General features: G+C 46.0%; 2 protein-coding genes across 2 annotated transcripts; both read left to right on the top strand.

The window, feature by feature from the left end:
* Positions 1-124: 124 nt before the first annotated feature.
* On the top strand, positions 125-3,434 carry zgc:110843 (uncharacterized protein LOC541492 homolog). The gene is made up of 3 exons (XM_034121361.1): positions 125-325; positions 1,547-1,749; positions 2,501-3,434. Exons 1-3 carry the CDS (start codon positions 271-273, stop codon positions 2,588-2,590), a joined length of 348 nt encoding a protein of 115 aa, XP_033977252.1. The 5' UTR covers positions 125-270; the 3' UTR covers positions 2,591-3,434.
* A 1,274-nt stretch (positions 3,435-4,708) lies between these two features.
* On the top strand, positions 4,709-7,802 carry cxxc5b (CXXC finger protein 5b). Its single transcript, XM_034121475.1, has 2 exons — positions 4,709-5,355; positions 6,183-7,802. Exon 2 carries the CDS (start codon positions 6,391-6,393, stop codon positions 7,273-7,275), a length of 885 nt encoding a protein of 294 aa, XP_033977366.1. The 5' UTR covers positions 4,709-5,355; positions 6,183-6,390; the 3' UTR covers positions 7,276-7,802.
* Positions 7,803-9,590: the final 1,788 nt, after the last annotated feature.

Genomic DNA, 9,590 nt, shown 5'->3' with positions numbered 1-9,590 from the left:
TAGTTAATCATATTTGAGATTTCAGTTGCAGTAAATCCTTCAAAGAGTAATAAAGTGAAGCCGGAAGTACGCGTGGATTGGTCTCGTGCTCTGGCATAACTCCTCCTCTCTCGGAGCTGATTGGCTGCTGCACAGCACATAGGCGGCCGAGCACGGTGCTTGTGTAGCGGGGAGAGTTCACTTAAGATTCCCAGTTGACCTTGCTGCTGAGTGCTTATCCAAAAACAACACACTGTTCAGGGAAACACATCAACCCCGGGTTTACCAGCCATGTCACAGATACCGATGCCCGCATTATCCAGCTCAGGATTCTCGTTAACAAAAGGTAAAGTATCCAAGCTAGCTAATAGCATGCTAGCATTACATGACTGTTGTCGCTCAACGTAAATGTAACAGGTCTGTGTGACCTGACATTACCCTGGCGAGCTCAGTGAATGCTAACGTTACGGTTGTTTGTAAGCTAGCATTTAAGAAGGGTTGAATGGAGATTATGAACCTGAGTAAATGTAGGGAATATATAATTAAACATGTGTATCTTATTTCAGCAGTTAGTTACTTATTCAGCAGCTACTTAGCTAAACAGCCATGTAGCTAGCTACGTCACTGGGCAGTCAGCCGTGTTTGATGCAGCCACATGTTGTGTTCCCAACTTTAGACTTATCACTCAGATAGTTTTGGCCCATCAGCTATCAGGCCATACTCGGAGGCGATTACAGCACCTACTACAGTATCTTAACGTATCATTGCCTCCAGCCAGCTTCCCTAACAAAGCAGCTAATGACTGAATCTGCTGATCAGGACTGACAGCAGGGCCCCTGTTCCTCTTACGACTCCTCATCATGTGATGCTCAGTGGACCTGGATAATCTCCAAGAAAAAGAAAAAACGGTCTAAATGGAAATGCACTTTACATACCTCTTAACTCAAGTGTTCTCTGTATAGGCAGGCCCCGTTCATTATCCTCCTCTGATGATGCAACGTGCTGTTAAGAAGATAGATTTGAGGCTTTAAAGACATTTAAATGTTTTGGTTATAGCTCAAATTGATGCAATGTTAGGCTGCCAGGGTGGATGTTTGTTTTAGTGAGACAAACGTCAACAGACAGAAGTAGTGCAGCAAGTGCTTAAAATATTACTTCCAAGCCTAAAGATCTTTTGCCACAAGTAACATGCAGAAAAACCATATTTTAACACAGGTTTAGTGATTACAAGGGTATTTAAATGGGCAATGGATACCATAGACCCTGGTATGTCTCATGAATGGTCCAGTTGTTGTCCAGTAAACCTGCACTGTGTAATGCAAGCCAGTAAAATATACATCCAATACATTCTTTTTTTGTGAACCCTATCATTTTATTGGTTCTGACTCGGTTTTATGTAGGGCAAAGTTAGCCATAACACTGTATTGAGATGCATTCAATTTGGGGGTGTTTCTAAGATAGGAAAACCACCTGTGACGTCTTTACCGAGCCACAGAAAGGTGTATTTCTGAATAATAATAATAATAATACCTTTCTGTATCTCCACTCACACTGTCTCCTCTTTCAGAGCATTTTGTGGTTGCGGTGCCAGTCGCAGTGGTTGCAGCTGTCGGAGGTTTCCTAGTCAGCCATTACCTGAGTGCACGGGGCTGTAAAAAGGGCCAGGTAAACACCTGCATCAGTAAAGACAGCCCCAAAGTGGTGCACAGCTTCGACATGGAGGACATCGGCACCAAGGCTGTGTACTGCCGCTGCTGGAAGTCAAAGAAGGTCAGTAGCTACTTTAGAGCATACATAACTGCACTTAATGTCAGTGTTTGATTTATTGTTAAATGTATACTGATATTAGACATTCTAAGCTAGTAACTCCCTTAGCTTTCCACCATAAAGGGTCACTCCAGTTCACATAGTTCACAAGTGTTTTTTCTTTGACAGCTTATTGAAATCTTATCATTAAGCTCTGCCAACCATACCAGAGGCCTTGGGTGTTGGCTGAAGTAAATTAAACACTTGGTGACACTGATTTATGGCTTTTGTGTCAATCTGAGAATAATTGAGTGGGCTGCTATCGTTCTGTATATAGGTTACATTTTAAAACAATAGACCTCGTACTTGAAATATCCCAAGTTGTACTTTTCGCGAAAGTCTTTTGCATAAACAAGATCTAAAATGTGCCCTATGGACATAAAATAAAGGACAGGGAAAGTCTGAGTTCAACAAATCGCTTCTGTCTGCAAAGTTGAATCTTTTTTTATTTATAACCACTGGTGCTTTGGCGTCTTGAGTAGAGCTATTTCAGGATTTGATTTGTTCACGATGGTAAAGATAAAAATGGTCTTCAGTCACTTTGAGACTGATGGTAATACTACTAACATGTCTGCTCTGTAGTTTGGTCTCTGTCTTAGTATAAGGTGCTTTCTGGGAGATTAAATCAATATTGGCTAACCGTGTCCACTCGTTTCACTGCAGCACAAAGGGCTTGAACTTGATAAGAGCAACTTTTGTTTCCCTCTGTTTACAGTTCCCTTTCTGCGACGGAGCCCACACCAAACACAACGATGAAACCGGGGACAATGTGGGACCGCTCATCATCAAAAAGAAAGATGCTTAAGCCGCCCAATTGGAGAACCTTGCGCTCATCCTTTCACTTCTCATACACCCGACCCTTGTTTGTCCAATCATTTATTACCATCGCAGTGTCACACTGATTGTTACGGGACTGTCGCAATTAAATCAAGCGGTGGATATACTTCATAGCTCAGAACAAAAAATGTTGTGGTATTTTGCTTTGATTCATGCTGTTTCTACGTAAGCCGACATTACTTCAATCAAAGGTCATTTGAGGAGAGATAAGGAAGGACTTTGACAATCAGCACACAGACATGGAGGTACTATAACTAAAGTTACATTTTGACCTACTTTATGTGAGGAATTCAGTTCAAATACTCACTGGACCTGATTTCAAGTGAAATATTTCACAGTGCAGGCATAGTAGCTTCACGTCTGGTGTCAACAGTGTTTCCCCTTCCTTCTCTCCTCAGAGTGGAGCATTATAAAACGTGACGCTCTTTGAGGCAGATCTTCATTTAAGTCGGTCATTTGAATTAAGGAAAGGCTTTATTTTTAAATCATTAGCACGCGAGACCCAGAGTTTAAACGCACATAACCCATATGAATGTTACATGGTATGATTTTTGCACTATGAGCTGCTTATTCAGGAGTTTTGTCTTTAATGAATTTATCTCCAATCTTGTGAAACACTATCGGCTTCTTGTTTACCGGTTTTACTGTCTGCTTCCTGAGCGAACTTGTATTTAATCTGTAAAGTATTCAAAAACTCTTGCTTAGAAAAGGATATATATATTGCTTATTCCATCAAATTTATTTTCTACTGGCTGCGTGCGACTTGATTAATTGTTCTGTATATTGAGAATAAAACTTCATAAGTGACCTGATTTTGTTGGCTCGGCATGTTTGTTTTTGGAGGTGTTTTCTTGCTTAGGGGCCAAGGGCCAAACATTACATTTGTTTGTTTTTGAACCACAGGAACAAATAAACTTTACTGTACAGCTTTACCTCTGTTGACAGCCAGGCAAAGCAGTGTGTTTATGGATTAACAGTGGACAGGGGTAAAGAGTAAACAGCCCTGTGACTGCAGTGGGTCCTGTGTGTGTGTGTGTGTGTGTGGCCTTGGCTGGAGGTGCTGCAGTGTCCACCAGCACCAGTGGCCATTTTAAGAAGTGGCAGTATTTGTGGTGACCACTAGAAGACGCTGTGTTTACACGGATAGCGGCCAGACAGTGAGTACGGTGGGCCCCTGCTCCCATAGTGACACGCACACGCACGTAGATACACACACACACTGACACACGCACGAAGTATCTGGCTGCGTGCCAAATGCAACGGAGGGCTCTCACAAGAGGTGGAGTGGACTACACCGTTCCCGCGTGAAGAGTCACCTTTAACAGAGTGCTGCTCACAGAGGGACAACACACATCTGAGTGTCAACAATTACCTGCGTTACAAGTGGAGCAACACTAGCTCAATGCTACTTATGCTAAGTAGGCTAACACACTTTGACGGATAATTCAATCTGACAATCCTATGTTTGGTAAAAAATACTTTTTATTTTAGAATTATTAGTTTAATTATTGTTGTTTTTAAGCAAATGCGATTCGATTATGTCGACTATATGCTACACTGAAGACAACAAATCGAGTTTTGCGGTCATTAAGTATGAATAACCAGTAATGAAAAGGCTTCCCGTGGGGATACTACTTACACTTCAAACTATAGAAAATGTACATATCCCCCCACCCCCCCAAACAAAGGGGAAAGTTTAGCTTCGAGTTATTTCCTAAATATACATGTTAAAATGTAATGTGTAAACACCGACCTGCCCAGAGAATGCGGATGAAAAATGTCTTTAGGCAAAAGTCCGAGCCATTTACAATATGTTATTGATGTGCGTTGTTTCCAGACATAGAAAAGACAAAGCATACATTCACATCTCAATTTGAATGCAATTCCAGTCTTCGCACTAATTCACTGCTAAGCTGATTAAAGCTTTATGCACAGGTGCGTTTAATTAAGTTAATGAGGCTATACATTACAGCGCTGTAATTCAAATAAACTTTATTGGCATGAGATCAGAAAACTGTATTGCAAAAGTAGTAGAGAAAAATATTAATAAAACAAATCAAACATACAATAATATGCACAACGGCTACAGTCATATTAAATATACAAAAATAAAGGTATTACTTAACAATAATGATCATATTTAGTAGTTTCTCCGGTGATTAAACAGGACATTAATGTAGGCTAGTTAATGGCACAAACCTTAAGGACTTTTTTTGTATTGAGATGGAACCTTATCTATGCATTAGACTGCTGCAATAAGTATGTACACACCCTAATGAATAACTTTAAATGGATTTGAATATGTTGACAAAAATGTGTAAATGTTGGCCTATATTTAAAAAGTTGTTGTAGGCCTACTTTAAACATGTAACATGATAAAAGGATAATTGGTGTCACTTGTAGTAACGCCCATTGACACAAAAGGGTGTCTGATGCATAGTAATGGGGCTTTAATCTGTCACCCTAAAGTCTACCCACTGACAGCTGTCCGTGTATGTTGACGTGTTCCTGGGGATATTATGGGGTCGCTCTGACCACGGTCTCGGCTGCAGAGTCCACTTCGCATTTTGAGCGACGCCCCCAAATTCCGTGCAGAGTGTTTGCAGACCCTCCGGGACGGAGAGGTGGAGGAGGAATCGGCAGCTCCACCGTCCATATACACTACAATCACCACGCCATTAGTTCATGACTTCATCATATGTTTGACAGGAGAGTTTGGACCCTATTTGGAAGGTAAGACGAGACGTTTTAACAATACTTCCTGTTGATTTTCGCTGTTTCGGTTTTGTCGCCTTTTTCCTGCGCGCAGCGCCGTGTCGCAGAGACCACTCGGACTGTGGTCAGCTCGTCGTGGCGTCGGTCGAGCACCGTCTTCTTAGGTAACATGAATTACGGTGAAATTATCGATTAGGTGTCCAGATCGACCCAGAAAAGGGTATACACTGTTTTCCTGTAACAACATATGTGTCCCGTGTTCAATCACTGGAGTAGATTTTCTACAAATGTGGACATGGAATATAGCCTGGTCTTTTTTTATCCACAGCAACCGCATCGTTGCGCACCTCGCTCCTCGTCGTCGATACCAGACAAAAGACAGCCTGTTTTTTTACGGTCCTCTATTTAGTCTTCTTCTGTTCAGCTTAAGCTTTGCCTGGCACACATAACAGCAGTCGTCAAAATGTATTTGAAAAGCGCGCTCCACATTTGACCTGCGCATATGCGCATATCTTTGCATATTGTTGTCGCTCTGTTATTGATTGCATTGATATACCGTGAAATTCTTAAAGGGATACTGCCTCCTGTATGCGGAAATCATATTCAAGCAATGCACTGTGTGATACAGGCACGGTTTGTCTCTATTCAAGCAGTTTATTTCTAAATCTATATAAATATACGTTTTTTTTCTTTAAACACAGATGATCCACACTCTGACAGTGTTTAGTGCCTCTGGCTGAGAAATATCTCCCAGTCTCATCTCCTCTGTTTACTCTCTTTCTGTATTGGTCTCTCCAACATTTCTATTCTTAACCTTGCTCTCTTCATCCCCCATTCATTTCTAGCTCTCCAGGACTCTGAGGCTGCTGCAGAGAATGGGAATAGGGACACAGGCCAAGGCTTGCCATTTTGGCTGAAGTAACAGCAGGACGGTTGTCAACCCCGCATCGGCTTCAATCCCCTTCTCCCTTACCTCTCCTCCCACACACACACACAAACACACACACATATACACTCACACAAGGACAGACACCCCCCCACACAGCCATTGCTATGTCCACTGCCGTAGACATCGCTGGCCCTTCCTCCCCAGATCAGCCCCACAGCAGTGCTAAAATCCCCAATGAGCCTCTGAGACCCAGCCTTAAGCGCTCCAACCACCCCTACAGCCTCTCCCATTACATCTCCACCCCTTCCCCTGCCGTGGACGTCAAAGGCCTGATCCAGCCCTCTCCGGCCCAGCAGCGGGCTGCCCAGCCTGCGCACACTAAGCCCCGCCGGGCCCCTTCCTGGCCTGACATGTGGGAGTCGCCCAGCGGGCTCCACCTGGCCCACGCCGCAGAGCTGCTGATGCGCGCTGGGCTGCTGGCGCTGACCCCGGCCTCCACAGAGCAGGCCGGCCTGGGCGCACAGAGCAGCCAGCCGGTTAAAAGGGAGGCTGTAGAGGCAAAGGGGGATGCAGAGGGAGGCGGGTCGGGGCCCGAGGAGGACGAAGAGGACTCCTCTGGATGTGGCACTGAATTCCAGCCCTTCCTGGGTGCTTGGTTCCCCTTCAGCCCCGCTCTGTTCCCCCTGGCAGGCTTCCAGATGGGGGGAGGCCACTGGAGGAGCGCGGCCATGGGAGCTGAGGGCATCGAGGGGCTGGTGGCCGAGGGCTACTCACCTGGCTCTCTGGGCGGGGGCAGCGGAGGGAGGAGGAAGAGGAAGAGGTGTGGGGAGTGCGTACCTTGTCGGCGACAGACGAACTGCGACCAGTGCAGCAGCTGCCGCAATCGCAAGAGGGGACACCAGATCTGTAAATACAGGAAGTGTGAGGAGCTGAAGAGGAAGCCGGGGGGTCCTGGGTTTGAGAGCAGAGTGTCTGGGTTTGATCTAAGGGGCTCCGACTTTACTTTGGGTCTGGCACAGGAGAGAAGCAACGGCACCTTGGATGGATAATACTGATAGGGTGGCAGCATTTGTCAGAGGATCCTGCTTGGATGATTGTTGAGGGGCTGCAGTAAATAAAAGCACACAGGACACCATGATAACACTCGGACTGTGGTTCAAAGATCTCGTCAGATCTCGTGCTTAACGAGGAGCTGCAGCTCCGTTAGAAAATGTCCAAACTCGTTCCCATCCTTTCTTTTGACAATCAGTGAGTCGGAGAGGAGAGAAAAAAGGATACCAATGTGTGTCAATATTTAGATGACGACAAAAAAAATGCTGTAAATAGACTGTAAATATCTGGAAAACATTATGTCTTTTTTTACATCCCTTTCCAGTTTGGATGTATTGTGTTTCAACATTAAAAAAAAAGGAGCCAAATGTTTTGTTTCTAACGGGGAGTTTTGTTTTCTGTTGTTCTGACGTCACTGCATCAGTAAGAAATGAATGAGTTCAGCTTAGGCTAAATTATTTCATGTGCAACTTGTACTGTATAGCTCTGTTTGCCCTTTTGAAATAAAATAAATTGGCCATGTGAACTTGTCTACAGGCTGGGTTTATGCTATGTCCGTTTGTGTGTGTGTGCTTGGATTTAATTGGGTGTATGTGTCCAATGTTTCTGGTTGTACACACATGTGTTCATGTGTGTGTGTGAGGTTGTGTGGATTATGAGTCACCTAATAGTGTGGCTGAGAGCCTTATCACAACCCCACAGACACACAAACACACCTACACGCTGCCTTGGCAAGTCCGGTGCATGCTCTACACACACACACACACACACACACACACACACACACACCTAACCTGACGTGCACACATAATCACACACACTCTCTGTTCAATTCACACACTGACAAAAATGTCCCTTTTTATTCACAAGTGTGTATCCTATATAGACACGTGATAAACAACATACACAGCCAGCTGGACTCGGGGCTACAGGGTGGGTTTTTGCTTGTTGCCGTAACGATGGCTGATGTGATAAGACCTTCTTCCTCGGCGCCACACTCCAGGGGACCGCAGGGAAGACGTAACCATGGCAACGGCCGGCCCGAGGTGTCACGCTATAATTGGGCCACGGCTGCACTTCCTGTGTGCCTTCAGTCAGGGGGATCGCAGAGGGACTGTGCGTGTGCGTGTGTGTGTGTGTGTGTGTGTGTGTGTGTGTGTGTGTGTGTGTATCTGTGGGGGTGTGGGGGTTGTGTGTGCGTGTTTGTCAGGCAGGGAGAGAGAGGGAGAGAGAGAAAGCGCAGCACGCCAGCCAACGCAGGACACTGCCAACTCATGGAGAAAAGCAGAGAGCTCCAACACCATGCTATTGCAGCGCTGCCTCTGAATGAGGAACACAGTCTCTTAGTTAAAGTCCACACACTCTAGTGTTTCTTCATCTCCCAGACAAAGGGGGAATTTCAAATTCTTGGATCTGCAGTTTTTTTTTCTCCTTCTCTCTCTCTCTCTCTTCGGTGCCTTTCTAGTGATTTGGAGCTTAATCCCCCCTCCCTGTTCTCGTCACGCATGCACACACACACACACACACACACACACACACACACACACACACACACATACACCGGAAATCTGTGTCACCCGCTGCCCAGCAGGTCCAGTGACTCCCTGAACGCCTGCAGTCTGGCTCCACTGGCCTGCAAGATGGCAGGAGAGAAAGGGAGGGAGGGGGGGGGTTGCAGAAGGAAGGATTGAACGGAGGACAGAGAAGAGGAGGAGGGGTGTGTGGGGGGGTTGAGAGAGTGAGTTAGGGGAGTAGGGGGAGCAGGAGGAGGGGTGGAAAGCGGATCTAGGGAGAGGGTTGAAGGGGTAGAGTTGGGAGGGGGGGAGAAAGAGACGTGGTGAAGGGCAGAGAGAGAGAGAGAGGGAGAAGGGAGGATTGGTGGTGGTGGTGGTGGGGGGTAAAACTGGGAGAGATGAAAAGCAGGCCACAGGGGGAGAGGAAAGAGAAAGAGGGAGATATGCAAGAGAGGAGGACGGGGAGATGGACAGCAGGGGATGAAGATAACGCGGGCCAGACAAAGAGGGAGGCAGAGATGAGGGGTGAGATCCGAGAGAGAGTAGTAGGCGCAGTGATGGAGGCCGAATGAAACGCAGCGAGAAGCAGGGAGACGGGGGTTAATGACGGATGCATCGTCCAGATATCCGCCACAGACCCCTGTGGAGCGTACATATGTTAGCACCAGCGGCCCTGCCCACTCTGAAGGAAAAAGTCCTCTCACACTGCAGTGGAACAACCTGCCAGCCCAAGGCAACCTGCACTGGAGCTGGGCGGACCCTCACTCACCAGCCAGACCTTTGAAATGTTGGCCACTGTG

This window comes from Trematomus bernacchii, unplaced genomic scaffold (genome assembly GCF_902827165.1).
Source record: "Trematomus bernacchii unplaced genomic scaffold, fTreBer1.1, whole genome shotgun sequence".
NCBI lineage: Eukaryota > Metazoa > Chordata > Actinopteri > Perciformes > Nototheniidae > Trematomus > Trematomus bernacchii.
The sequence above is the reverse complement of the archived record's forward strand: the minus strand, read 5'-3'. Positions and strand labels throughout refer to the sequence as shown.